The sequence below is a fragment of the Trichomonas vaginalis genome, chromosome V (genome assembly GCF_026262505.1).
Source record: "Trichomonas vaginalis G3 chromosome V, whole genome shotgun sequence".
Lineage (NCBI taxonomy): Eukaryota > Parabasalia > Trichomonadida > Trichomonadidae > Trichomonas > Trichomonas vaginalis.
This window is the reverse complement of record NC_067207.1, coordinates 24,613,599-24,626,835: the sequence shown is the minus strand read 5'-3', so window position 1 is coordinate 24,626,835 and position 13,237 is coordinate 24,613,599. Positions and strand designations below refer to the sequence as shown.

At 36.9% G+C, this 13,237-nt stretch overlaps 11 protein-coding genes and 3 pseudogenes across 14 annotated transcripts, besides 1 other annotated feature; 5 read left to right on the top strand and 9 right to left on the bottom strand.

Moving 5' to 3' along the window:
• Window positions 1-13,237: part of a mobile genetic element that runs on past both edges of the window.
• TVAGG3_0396170 (uncharacterized protein) lies at window positions 15-510 on the top strand (the record flags this gene model as incomplete). The annotated part of the gene is made up of 1 exon (XM_051232499.1): window positions 15-510. A coding segment is annotated over one exon (496 nt), but the record flags the coding sequence as incomplete, so codon positions are not given.
• Window positions 573-1,641, top strand: TVAGG3_0396160 (annotated as a pseudogene). Its single transcript has one exon. A coding segment is annotated over exon 1 (1,069 nt).
• Window positions 1,983-2,150, top strand: TVAGG3_0396150 (DNA/RNA polymerases family; the record flags this gene model as incomplete). Its single annotated transcript, XM_051232498.1, has 1 exon — window positions 1,983-2,150. One exon carries the CDS (start codon window positions 1,983-1,985, stop codon window positions 2,148-2,150), a length of 168 nt encoding a protein of 55 aa, XP_051102228.1.
• On the top strand, window positions 2,340-2,603 carry TVAGG3_0396140 (uncharacterized protein; the record flags this gene model as incomplete). The annotated part of the gene is made up of 1 exon (XM_051232497.1): window positions 2,340-2,603. The coding sequence occupies one exon, from the start codon at window positions 2,340-2,342 to the stop codon at window positions 2,601-2,603; it is 264 nt and encodes an 87-aa protein (XP_051102227.1).
• On the bottom strand, window positions 2,653-3,339 carry TVAGG3_0396130 (HNH endonuclease family; the record flags this gene model as incomplete). Its single annotated transcript, XM_051232496.1, has 1 exon — window positions 2,653-3,339. One exon carries the CDS (start codon window positions 3,337-3,339, stop codon window positions 2,653-2,655), a length of 687 nt encoding a protein of 228 aa, XP_051102226.1.
• TVAGG3_0396120 (uncharacterized protein) lies at window positions 3,412-3,956 on the bottom strand (the record flags this gene model as incomplete). Its single annotated transcript, XM_051232495.1, has 1 exon — window positions 3,412-3,956. A coding segment is annotated over one exon (545 nt), but the record flags the coding sequence as incomplete, so codon positions are not given.
• Window positions 4,001-4,366, bottom strand: TVAGG3_0396110 (uncharacterized protein; the record flags this gene model as incomplete). Its single annotated transcript, XM_051232494.1, has 1 exon — window positions 4,001-4,366. The coding sequence occupies one exon, from the start codon at window positions 4,364-4,366 to the stop codon at window positions 4,001-4,003; it is 366 nt and encodes a 121-aa protein (XP_051102224.1).
• TVAGG3_0396100 lies at window positions 4,723-5,244 on the top strand (annotated as a pseudogene). The gene has a single exon. A coding segment is annotated over exon 1 (522 nt).
• On the bottom strand, window positions 5,308-5,508 carry TVAGG3_0396090 (uncharacterized protein; the record flags this gene model as incomplete). Its single annotated transcript, XM_051232493.1, has 1 exon — window positions 5,308-5,508. One exon carries the CDS (start codon window positions 5,506-5,508, stop codon window positions 5,308-5,310), a length of 201 nt encoding a protein of 66 aa, XP_051102223.1.
• Window positions 6,560-7,536, bottom strand: TVAGG3_0396080 (annotated as a pseudogene). Its single transcript has one exon. A coding segment is annotated over exon 1 (977 nt).
• TVAGG3_0396070 (protein of unknown function, DUF4108 family) lies at window positions 7,937-8,356 on the bottom strand (the record flags this gene model as incomplete). The annotated part of the gene is made up of 1 exon (XM_051232492.1): window positions 7,937-8,356. One exon carries the CDS (start codon window positions 8,354-8,356, stop codon window positions 7,937-7,939), a length of 420 nt encoding a protein of 139 aa, XP_051102222.1.
• On the bottom strand, window positions 9,657-10,337 carry TVAGG3_0396060 (uncharacterized protein; the record flags this gene model as incomplete). Its single annotated transcript, XM_051232491.1, has 1 exon — window positions 9,657-10,337. The coding sequence occupies one exon, from the start codon at window positions 10,335-10,337 to the stop codon at window positions 9,657-9,659; it is 681 nt and encodes a 226-aa protein (XP_051102221.1).
• On the bottom strand, window positions 10,702-11,238 carry TVAGG3_0396050 (protein of unknown function, DUF4106 family; the record flags this gene model as incomplete). The annotated part of the gene is made up of 1 exon (XM_051232490.1): window positions 10,702-11,238. The coding sequence occupies one exon, from the start codon at window positions 11,236-11,238 to the stop codon at window positions 10,702-10,704; it is 537 nt and encodes a 178-aa protein (XP_051102220.1).
• TVAGG3_0396040 (protein of unknown function, DUF4106 family) lies at window positions 11,614-13,221 on the bottom strand (the record flags this gene model as incomplete). The annotated part of the gene is made up of 1 exon (XM_051232489.1): window positions 11,614-13,221. One exon carries the CDS (start codon window positions 13,219-13,221, stop codon window positions 11,614-11,616), a length of 1,608 nt encoding a protein of 535 aa, XP_051102219.1.

The following is a 13,237-nucleotide window of genomic DNA, read 5'->3' as shown; positions in this document are numbered from 1 at the left end:
TGCCCCCATATAGAATGGATAGAAAATCTGCTAGAATAAAAGCAGAGTTGCAAAGATATGGTTGGAGAGTTTCGAAGAATTTTAAATATAGGAAGGGAAGACCCATAAAAGTCTATGACAAATTGTCTGGTCTTCGCTACGAAATGGATTTGGAAACAGCACGTGCCAATTATCCAAACAGACTAGAGAGGTTAGAAGAAGAACGTCTTATGGACATGCCTTTCGATGTTAGTGAACCTCAAGTTGAAGGACACGACGGCTTTGCCAGATTCTACTGGAAACATGACGAACAATTGCATCCTTTGAGAAGGAAAAAAGGTAGTGCAGAGGATGGTCATGCTCCCATGGAAAGAACAAGATATGCATATGAGAAGTATCGTGAAGTTAGAAGTCAAATTACATCTGGTCGAACCTTTACAGTAAACTTTGACGAAGGAAAGAACAAAGAAGGCTTCATGGGAGTACTTGCTGCAATTCAAGATGGAAATAAGAAAGGATACAATCTCAGATTGACCATAACAGATTTGGATGGTCACATTTACTATGCACATGGCAATGTCACAACAGCTGCAATGCTTCTTGACGCTTTCAAGACTACAAAGAGAGAACAAATGGTTGACTCCGACTCAGACATTTTGAATGCAATTGAAGGAATTGCAAGTGTCAAGTTCGAATGGTACCAACCTAACCCTCAAGCAGTCAGACAACATGCTGGATACTTCCCCTTCATAAATAAGTCTGACATTGACTTGACAAGGTATGGAATTTACAATTCAATTGAAACAATTGTCAACGAACCTTGCATTCTTACATGTCTCAGGAACTCTGGTCTTGTTACAGAAGAGAAGATGAAGTATCTTGAGTCATGTGTGAAGACAAGGTACATTCTCAGAGGTCAATTGGCAAAAATTGCACCGTTGGCAAATGTCAATATCCGAGTCAGCATACCTACAGCTAAAGGTTCTTCACATGACGACTATGTTGTTGACAAAGACTTACCATGGTTGAAGATTGTAATTGTCCACAACCACTTCATGTTGAACGAAAGTCTTACAAACCCATTGTTCGGAAAAGGCAAGTGCAACATTGTCAGAGCTGTAAACATTCTTTTCGAGAAAGGTTTGTTGGAACCAATTCCAGATGACAAGCTGACAGAAACTTTTGTACCAAAAGACGAAACAAACTTTTCACTGTTAGCAAGACCAAAAGTTGTTCCAGACAAAGTTCTAGTACAAAAGAAGTACACATTCCACAAGGAGTTGGATGTTCGGATACCAACCTGAACCAGAAGAACTTCCAATGAGGTTGCAAGAACTTCAAGATGCTATAAACAAACTTCCATTGAGACATCCAATTGACGTCAAATTGTATTGGAGAGCATCTGAGTTAGGTCAGAAGGTTTTATATGAAACAGGTTGCTTCGACGATGTTTATGAGATAACAGGAGAAGTTTCTCAGAAGATAAGAGACTCACTTGAATTTCCACAAACTGGACCAATTGGTTGCGACAAGTTCGACTCAAACGAAAAGATATACTATGTCGACCTTAACGCTGCATACATGAGGTTTGTCCAATATATTCCGACTGGAATTCCAAACGAAGATGGTGAGTTCCCGGGAAGGAACTATACAGTTGGAAAAGTCATACAACAACTGTATGATATTAGGAAAGCTTCAACCCCAAACTTGCAATGACACTCAAATTGCTTATGAATTCGACATGGGGATATTCCATTAAGAAACCTCAAGAGATGAAGAGTAAACATTATGAGAAGGTCGACAACTTTGTTGAAAGGTTTTCTCCTTTTGTTTTGAAGTACGAATTCACTCAAGGTCAAAGTGGCTTAGTAACCACATTAAAACCTATTGTCGAACATTGGTCTTACCCTCAGTTCGCAAAGGCAGTCCTTGACAACTACAACAAATTCTTCTCCGAAGTCAAATCGAAAGTTGTGGTTTACTATGAGAACATTGACGCACTCATGACGAACGAAGAAGGGTACAACAAACTCATTGAAATGGGTTTAGTCGGTGAGAAGATGGGTCAATTCAAATTGGACAAAATTTTCACCGAAGTTCATGTCCTCTCCAAGCGTAAGTACTGGGGCATACTTGAAGACGGCACAGAAATAAAACATTGCATGAAATAAAAAATTTTTATATTCCTTCCTAGCTAATTTCCGTTTAATTTCATGGTCGCCCTCGGAGTCTTTGAATCGGACAGGTCGAGTTACACCATTCTTGGTCTCAAACTCATATATAACCTGTTTGTCTGTATTTTCGTCGACTATGGCACGAGACACGAACATTGACCAAACGGACAAAAAGTGTCATTTCGGATGGTCACACAGCCAATCGCATTCGAGCACTTCGAAGAAGCCTTACGTTCCAAGGGAGAGGGTGTCTGGTGCAAGGCAGAGGTCATGAAACTCTACGAGCAGTACATCCTCAATGCCTGGGAGGACAAATCGTCCTTGGATTGGCAATTCTACCAACTCCTCTGGGACGACCTCCTACGCAACTGGGATAACGAAAGAGCCCAATTCAAAGGTCGGGAACTAATTTTGCAAATTACCCTTAATTTAACATACTTATCCAAATAAACACCTAAATTTACTTGGGGTTTCCCCCTAAAATAAAATTTTTTTACTCTTAGAACCACTCGAGGTTCTCCTTACGGTTGTTGAGCTTGTCACCGTCAATGTGTCTGACCCTCGTCTTCTTGTCTGGATTTGGAACCCATTGAATTGCGACAAGCTTGCCCATGGAAATTGAACCGCGATTCCGAAGGTTAAGGTTCAAGTGTCCCAAGTTGTTGAGGACTGGGGTAAGAACCTTGCCTGTCGCCTTGTTGCGGATTTTGTATGGGTAGGGTTGGGAAATTTCGTAAGCGTCATCGACAACAAGGGTTGCCCAAACTTCCTTTTCTTCGTGTTTCTCTTCTTCTTCTTCCTCTTCTTCCTCTTCTTTGATAATACCTTCGGCAATTCTGTGTTCACGAAGTACGGTGTTGCATGTTCTGTCCTTTCCGAGTACCTTCCAGATGGCGTCTATCTCTTCGAAGAAACGGTAGATGAGTCGGGCAAGGTTTTGGTTCTCTATGTTGTATTGGCGCAAGGTTTCCGCGAAATCGTTCAGGACTTTCTTATTGGAACCTTGGTTCGTGAGGACTTCGACTTTGAGATTGGTTATCTCTTCCATAAGACTACTTTGGAGAGTCTTAATGGTGTTTGACAGATGAGCGTTCAATTGGGCAATTTGAAGTTGAACTGGGCGCTTGTCTGGCAACCTTGAAAGGACATCTGCCATTGAGTTTGGCTTCGGTGCTTGTTCGGACATCGAAAAAATGAAGTGGTTTGAGAATGGCGGTTTTACTTCAAAAAGCTTGTTATGACAGTTATGTCATACAACAAGTTTAAAATAATATCTTGTTCTTCTTCTGAACGTTTGTTGTCTCTTCCGATAAAAGTTTCGAACATGAGAACCAAAAAACGTTTTTTGAGGAACCGAAAGAGTTCAGGCAAACGTTCATATTCCGGATATGTTGGGAGCAGTTCGAAACATCTGAGCTGACTTTCGGACAAAATTGGGACAATGTCAACAAATTCATCTTTGGTCGGACTGCTTGAAGGTAAGTCCCTTACATGTAAGTAGCTCTGGTAAAGTCTTCTCATTTCTGCTAACTTTTGGAGTATAGCTTCGTAGTTTAGAAGTTTTAATTTTAATTGTCTTATTCCACTCTTGACATCTAAACGGTAACTATCCATGAGGTCAAGAGTAGCTTTGGTAGCTTTAAGTGGAGCTATCTGTTCCTTGACCTCTGCAATTTTGGTTGCAATTGTGATTTGAGCTCCTTTAAGTTCGCCGTCTATGTCGTTCTCAACGTCTTCAACGATGGCTTGAAACTCTTCATCGGTCCATTGAGATTGGTGTGGGACGAATTTAACTTGCTTCATTCAAAAAATGAAAAAAAAAATGTTTTTACTCTAAACGTTAAGGTTTACAGTACTGGTTGGATGTCGCCTTCTGAGGTTATGAAGAACGGCCGTCCTGAGAAGTGGAACAGTGCTCTGAGAATTTGTATAATTCGTGGAATTGGACTCTCTCTGTTTGGAAGTTGTATCCATGGGCGCTTTGCAAAGAACTTGAGAAGAGCTTCTTTCTTCATCTCCTTTATGTCGTCTACAGGAGTGTTTTCTGGTATTTGAATTGGAATTCCGGTTTCAATTTCGATTTTCAGCGCACCTCTTCCAGACAACCAGCAGCCGAGGGACTTGTTGGCTTTGTCCTTGCCCAAGTACTGCTTAACAACTTCATTTATCTCTATAAGGTAAATTGCCTCATCTAATGGCTCGATGTTGTCCATTGTTCTGTTTCAGAACTAGTCTTGTACTTTTTCAGAACAATACTTGTACTGTTTCAGAACTAGTCTTGTACTGTTTCAGAACAATACTTGTACTTTTTCAGAACAATACTTGTCCTTTTTCAGAACAAATTTCCCGTAAAAGCTCTCAATTTGTGAGAAAAATTTTCTGTTTCAGAACAAGACTTGTACTTTTTCAGAACAATACTTGTACTTTTTCAGAACAATACTTGTACTGCTTCAGAACAATACTTGTACTTTTTCAGAACAATACTTGTACTTTTTCAGAACAATATACTGCTGTACTTGTTTTTCAGAACTTAGTACTTTTGAACTAGTCTTGTACTGTTTCAGAACAAATGTCGACGTACCACCAACCAGTCCATTCCCAAACCAGAGGAACCTAAAGCACCAGCCCCTGCACCTCAGTTCCAGCAAGTACCTCCGATTTACTACCAATTTCCACCTCAAGTTACTACCCACCACAAGGCTTCCCGAACTACCTCCTCTGCCTATGCCTTACTTCCCCAACCCTTGGATGTTTATGCAAAACCCTGCCCCACAATTCCAATCTCAATCCAAGAGAGACCAAGAGTTCGAGGAAGGTCTGAACCGCTTACGCAAAGAGTATGCTACTACCCCAATGGAAGAAGACAGGCTCTCACTCTTTCCCTCAAATCGACCGATTCGACTCGTACCACAGATTCGGTTCGTGACCGTGAAGACTACCTCAAGCAGTCTGAGAGACTCTTCATCCTACAACCATTTACAGTTGGAGCTCTCAAGAACATGCGCAATTACGAAGGTCAGACACCAGCTGGAGACCGCAAAACAGACGTACTCGCAAGAGCCGTCCAGCTCGTCAAAACAAGACTGAGATAGTCGACTTCATTCTTGCAGCTTGCCCATACAAGTAAAAAATAAACAATTACGAGTTAAACTTTTTATTCTTTCTTTTCTGAGTTGTTTAGAGCTGGTTTCTCTTGTAGGAACCTTTCGTACTCTTCCATGGTCATGTAATTGCGAATTTTGTACGCAATTCCAGGTTCGTTGTTTTTGAACCTTACGTATGTAACGCTTCCATCCTCCTCAGGGAAGTAAGCTGCTAACATCTGACCAAGTTTTCTCGGTGACTCGGAGCTCATAAAAATGTCACTTTTTAAACGTTAAGTTTTTAGTCTTAATTTACCCTTTGTTTACCCTTTGTTTGTCAAGGTAGTATTGGAGTGCAATTTCTCCAAATTCTCTGTGTCGGAGTTCTTCAGCATTTTCCAAGGTGTACCTGGAGAACTCAAAGAAGTTGTCAAGAAGATACTGCCATGCTGCTTTCTGAGTTCGTCGGTATTTTGGAAGTGTTGCACCTTCGAGTCTTCGGACATGAAAAAAATGACACTTTTTCATTATATAACTGTTATTTTTGACGAAGTGCAAATCTTCACTTCGTGTCATAATGTAAAAATAACGCTATTTTTTTATAAAATTTGACGAAGTGCAAATCTTCACTTCGTGTCATAATGTAAAAATAACGCTATTTTTTTATAAAATTTGACGAAGTGCAAATCTTCACTTCGTGTCATAATGTAAAAATAACGCTAATTTTTTATAAAATTTGACGAAGTGCAAATCTTCACTTCGTGTCATAATGTAAAAATAACGCTAATTTTTGACGAAGTGCAAATCTTCACTTCGTGTCATAATGTAAAAATAACGCTAATTTTTGACGAAGTGCAAATCTTCACTTCGTGTCATAATGTAAAAATAACGCTTACCATGTAAAACCGAGAGAAGAGATTCCGTATGAAAACAGTGAAGAACAGCGAGTACGTAAAAAAACGTAGTCGCCAAAACTCTATGAAAACAGTGAAGAACAGCGAGACCGACTTTTTTCTGGGTCGCCAAAACTCTATGAAAATCATGAAAAATAACAGAGTATTTTGACAACTTCAAACAAGTAGGGTAGATGACACTTTTTCTATTAAACCGTTTTGGCATTTCTCATGAGTGAGTATAGTTCTGCCGAACCATTGGAAGAGAAGAAGTACCCTTGCTGGCAAAAGACAAAAATAGTTGCCTTGGTTGTCATTGCAATTGTACTCGTAATTGAATTCATTGTACTTCTCTTCACGTACCTAAAACTCAAGGACGGCATATGCTTTAAGAAGCTACCATCTTACTAAGACTAAACACTTACATTTTTCAAGCTTGACTTTTTACAATTTGAACTTTGTTTGCGTAGATATGAATTCTGAAAGAAGTATGAGGGTCTTGTATGACTTTGTACTTCTCCCATAGTTCATGTCTGTCAAACTTACCTGCCATGGACTCTTTCATAAGTTCCATGAAATCGTCTTCGGACAATCCGGGGAAAAGTATAATGTCAGTAAGTATTCTTTTAACATCCTTACTTAAACTCTTTGCTGTCTGTACACAAATGACAACTGAGATGTTAAAGTGTCTGAGCTTCTTAAGAATTCGACACATATCTTGTTCTCTATTCTTAACAAAGGATGAGAAGCAAAGTCATCTAAGATAAGAAGACACCTATGAGGGTAAGTCTTCCAATCGTACGATTGCAATTTCTTCGAAATGTATTCTATCTCTTTCTGTTTGTTTCTGAAGTGTTTCTTCTCTAATATTCTCTGCATTTCCTCATTAGGGTCTTTAAACTTAGAATTTATATACTCATTTATAGCATTATACTTCAAAACTCTTCTTTGGTACTTCTTTATCCAATCTAACAACTCAGTATCCTTTATACATACTAACTTAGACTTCTTTATAATATCTTTGAACGAATTGACGGTTTGGTCAAATTGACCAGAAGTACTACAAATGACAACTAACTCATAGAATGGGTTCTTCTCATCTAGTTCTTGTTGTTGTGCAGCCATTTTAAGATAAGTGAAAGTCTTACCCGACCCAGGTGGTGCAATTAGACCTGTTATACCATTCTGAGCAAATAAGAACTTGTCATGTATAGGCTTTATCTGAGCATTTTCTAACTTCCTCTTGTTCTTGTTTAAAACATTCTCAAATTTCTTGTCAATGTCAGCAAACTTTTTTTCTAACATATTTTTAGAAAAATTAAAATTTTTATCTTTTAGAAAATGTCTAGCGATTTCGCTATCTATATTCGAGACAAGCTTTTCGACAGCAAAACATCTGTCGACCATAAAATCTTACATAGTGTAAACAAGAAAGGTGAATTTGTTCTAAAGTTCTGTTTCTGGGAATATGACAAGAACCATAAAACATTAAGCAGAGCAGTCTTAAAATTTGTCAATGACAGACTTGTTGACAGAGATGACGCCGATTGGAAAGATGAAGTCCAACAAAAGTTCTTAGAATGCAAAGAAGACACATGCGCTGTTCTTGAAGATGAAATAGAAAACAGAATAGAAGAGCTATTAAAGGACAAAGAACTTTTACATAAATATGGTTGCGAAATTTGACATAACTCCACCAGAAAAGAAGAAGAAAGAAAAGAAAGAAAGAAAGTAGAAGAAGAGAAGAAAGAACCTGAACCAGTTCCAGAGAAAAAGAAATTTGACATGTAAAAATAAAATTTTATTTTTAGAACATTTCTGGGTCAATGTCAATGTTCTCTTCCTCTTTAGGAGCAAACACTGGCTTAGACTCTAAAATCTTTTTACCCAATTTACCTTGAACTTCAACTATCTTAGACTCATAATATTCATAGTCGTCTGCTTTCTTTGGTTCATAAGGTATAACAAGTTTGTATGCTTTGCCTTCTTTAAGGTTTGAAAACCTTCTGTCAAAACTTTCTTTGACTGCTAACAAACCTTCTATGTCTAAGTCTTCAAATTTCGCACCATTTTTAGTCACAATAGCAAACTTAACTGGTTCGATGTTCCAAACTTTGCTGAATGAAGACTTTTCAAAATGGTAGAAGTAAACATTCAAATATGTGAATGGGTCTAGTTCTTCTTTAAGTCCTGACATGTACTTGTTTACTGAGATGAATTTTGCCATCTTTTCTATCGGATAAAAAAATATTTTTTTTAAAATTTACTCATAAAAATTTTTCTTTGTATATACACCATTCTGTACGTCTAAAAGACTTTTGACATTTGCCAAGAATGTTCGTTTAGACGCTGTCATATAACCATATTCTTGACAATATTGTTTATACGAATCGTACAATGACCTTTCATCTAAACACTCAAAGTCAGTTTCATCTATGAACAGTTCATATACACTCTTGTTTGCTTCTAACAATGTTTGTCTCTCTTCGGTATGTGGAATTTGTCTTGGATTGAACTTTGAAATATCTAATGTCATAAAATATGAGAACAAGTGGTTGTAAAAGTCAGATGTCAAAGTTTCTGCTAAGTCGTCAAAATATTCTGTATCTTGCATATGAGAATCTGACGTTCTGACAACTACATATCTTCTGTCAGAACTTTCTAACTTCATCGGAACAGCATTGTTTGAAACCATAATGAAGTTTGCAACATTTTCACAAACTCTTTGGTCTTTATATTTTCTTTCAACAACTCCAACTTTGTCTGTTATAAGACTCTTCAAAGCATCTGAGTTCAAAACTTTTGTTGTATCTATACTTTGAAGTTCGTTACATACTATAAGTTTCATATTCTCTATTGAGGAGTTAAACTTGCCACAGATGTTTTCTAAGTTTGTCATATTCGGGTTCGAATAGCCCTCTAACAGTTTGCACAAAATATCTGTAAAGAATGTGTTCTTACCAGTTCCTTGTTTTCCAATTATAATGAGAGCAGTTTCATTTTTAGCACTTGGATGTTGTAAGATGTTTGCAAACCAACATAAGATATACTCATAGACTCTTTCGTTTCCATTGCATATAATTTCTTTGACATGGTCTAACCAAGCTTCTATAATATTTTCTTTCCATTCTACTTGTTCATATTTATATCCAGTGAAGATAGAATAGAAGTTTGGAGAAGGTGTATAGAACTTTATACCACGAACTGAAAAATCTTCTAACTTTGACAATAAGATATCCCAAGCATCTAACATCTTCATGCCAACTTGTACGACTTTTATTTTCTTAAGTTTCTGTCTACATTCTTGTTCTGAAACTATTGTCGCTTTAGGTTTGTTAAAGACTACATCCCATTCTTTCATAACATAACATTCTGGGGCAGAGTCGACATAAATGACTAAACGTTTCAAATTCTCGACTGCTTTGTTATAGTCTCGAAATGGACACATATTTCTGAATGCTTGGAAGTCATAAAAATCTGAAACATCTATTCTGTACATTTTTATAAAAATAAAAAAAATATTTTTTTTATTCTTGACTTTGTTGTTGCATTTGTTGCATTTGTTGTTCTTGAGCTATTTGTTGTTGAAGTTGTTCTTGTAATACAATACTTTCACCAGTTGCATCTTCCAATTCGAAACTTTCTGCCGTCATTGACAAATACATAGGACATAAAAGTTTTACAGGAACAAAGTTTGCGTCAACTAATGTCAACGTTATACTTGCCAAAGTGTTTGAGTTCACTAAGGTTGAAAATTCTGCATTCGAATGAACAATAGGCAAACCAGCAGAGAAAGTATTGTTTATACGCATAAGTATCTTTTGGTCATAATAGTTTCTGTCGACATTCGAATAACACTTTGAACCTAAGTTTGAAACAATATATAAGATTGGTGTGCTTAATGTCAATGGAATAGACATTCCTTGTATGACACCTTTTCCTGTTATAGGAAACTGTTGGTAGTAAAAACCAGAAATAAGTTTTGTATTATAGCTCATATCGTTTATAGTAAACTCAGTCGGACATCCAAACATAATGAAACCTGCTCTAGTTGCAGCACATGTTACACCCGTCCTTAAAGTATTAAATAAGTCAACAAAACCTGTTGGTGGTATATCTGAGTAAGTATCTTCAAAGGAGTATTTTTTACCATTCACAACAATAAAGTCTTCTGGTGTCAAAAGAGCAAAACAGGCTTTAGTCGTCATTGTGTTTAAGGTTAGTTTACAATATCGTCCTTGAGGACTTTGTAAGTTTGTTGTTATAGAATTATATGACTCAGGGTTTTTAGTCGTAATAGTATAAACCATTATATCTTCTGCCATTTATATATATTTAAAAGTTTTTCTGAAAGTGGAGAAGAACTTCATCTAAACTTTCACATGGCGTTTCTTGAAGTTCTCTGTCTAAGAAGTTCAAATATTTTGTAAAGACATAGAACTTTCCTTTGTCTACACGAACAAACAAAACAGGGTCTTTCATATCGTTCAAAAGTGTGTAAAGTCCTTTACATGAAATAAAGTCTATATTATTTTTCTTCAAACATCTTTCAAGAAGTTTTGACATTTTTACTTAGCAAATAAATTTTAATGAAATGTTGTGGTCGTCAAATATTTTTATGACGTCTGGGAAACTATACTTTAAGTTCAACGTTTCACCTCCTTTCATAACGTATATCTTGTCAATGACATTATATGAAACACCACAGCAACTAATGTCGGGTTCTATTTCTTTGATGTTTATATCGTCTGCCTCTGTCAAAAGTTTCAATAGTTCTTTCAAAACTTCATGAGGTGCAATGACATATGAGTTCACTTTTACAGGGTTGTGTTCGACCAAGTTTAACATTATACCTAAAGCTTGACAAATCTTCTCCTGAGTTTGAAGTTTGTCTTTCAGTTGTTGGTAGTCGTTTCGAATATCTGCAACAGAACTTAAGTCTCTGCTAACTTCAGGATATGTTGGTTGTTCTTTTACAGGAACAATTGTTATACCATCTTCGTCTTCGTATGGTTTCCCCACTTCAACATCTCTGTCTTTGACATTGACAATAACACTTTGACTGTTTGTTTGAGTTGGTGAATTTAACTTCACATCTGCCACCGCCATTAAACCTTTTGAAACACTTACGCTTCTATTTTTCGGAAATGACATTTTACTTAGAATAAAAAGATGGACGTATTCGAGTATCTCTTCGAATTGAAGCAGAACAAAGTTTACACACACAAACAATACAAATACATTGACAGAATAGTTCTTTATACAAACAATGGTAAATGTTATAGAATAGCAGTATTTGCTGAACCAAATATTTTCATAAAGCAAAGAAAGTTGGTATAACTGAAATGGTGAAAGTTCTTGAAGCAGACAAAAATATAACTTCAAAACTTACAGATATTTCTAAAGGTAAGTTTATCTTACAATATTATGTCAAAACTGGCGTACTGTCAATATTTGACGGAGAGAAGTCAGTTCAAGAACAACTTACTGACCTGCTGCCAAAATCTGCTCGATGGAAGCTGTCGTTATGCCAATCTGAGGAGCCCCAGCAGGTTTCATCGAACGAATCTTCAAAAGAGCATCTTCCGTGAAAAGTGCTATTGGTTTTGTAAACTTCTTTGCTCTCAGTTCATCTGGACCGTCTCTGTCACCAGTATATTGTATTTGTACAGTACCAACAGTTGAAATACCACCCATAAAGTCTTCTGAGTCAGCAAATGGAATGCCAAGCCAAAAGTTTGAACGGTCTCCATTTGTATATTGAGTTTTTTGACCTCCTGTATGAGTCCATACTTTCACATATGGCATAATAGAACTTTGCATTTCAGGGTTAATGGTTGTTGTGAAGTTGTTGTTAAAGTTCATAGCATCTAATGTCAAGTTGTATGACCTCATATCCTCAACTGTAGAATATTCTTCTCTTGGATAATATTTGCCATCTATGTTTATATGATATTTAATACCGGGGTTGTAGAAACAAGAATAGTCATTTATAGTTCGTCTGAACAGTACAAACATAGTATCTGCATGTTTCATTGCAGTTGTTAAAGCAATATCTGTTCTTGCACCTGGGTCAGCACTTTGGTTTCCAACTTCACCTGCAAAGTCTTTGACAGATATTTGGTGTATAGGGAACATAAGTGGAACTGCAATATATTTGGCAGCTAAAGCATTTGAAATATCTGGGTCCAACATATAGACTGCAAGTCTGCTTTCTATTCTCTTGCATTCAAATTTTTCGCATGTGAACTTAACTGGGTCCCAAGCAGTTCCAGCAGCATTGAAATAATAGTTTACTTCATTGTTGAAGTTTGAGAAACCAAAGTCTAAGTCAACTTTGTCTTTGCAAAATTCGGCGAATGACGTTTGATTTGTTCCCTTTACGTCTGTAATAGTGAATGGGTCTTGTGTTGGTGCAATGACTAAGTTATTTTTGCTTGGAGTAAGTTCGATAGAAATTTTTCCTGCCCAGTTTGGCAAGTATCTTAAAAACCTGAAGATGAGGAAAGATGACAAAGGAACTCTAAGTTTCAGTTTTACTTTGGTTACTGCTGCTGCAGTTTGTCCAGAAAGGTTAACATAAACTCCTGGAACGTTAGGGTCAAGTCTTCTTATTTTCTCAATATTTGCATACTGGTCTGTTTGTTCTCTAGCTTGTGGTTGTACTGAGTTTCTCAAAGCGAACCATTCATAGTTTGCCCATGTTACTGTTTGAACTAAGTCAGAGTTAGAATATATCTTATATCCCATGAAAACTTCTGGAGCATATTGGTATCCGACATAGAAAATTCCATTGCAACCTTTCTTGTCAGACAACTTGGCAGAAGGTTTTATTTCAATGTCTTGTTCCACGTATAAGAATGAGTTGTCAATAGAAATAATATGAAACCTGTCGCAAGCAATATCTACTGTTGTTGAAGAACCTTCTCCAAACTCACCTACGTTTCCATAAGAAACAGCAGTTGTATATTCGTAAGTTCCAGGAACTATTTCTGACCTTCTAATGGCATTGTCGCATTCGTTATACCATTCGGAAACATTTCCGTTCATGGCATCCAAAACTGTTGGCGTTATATTCTGAGCGGCGTACATTTCATATGGGTAAAAA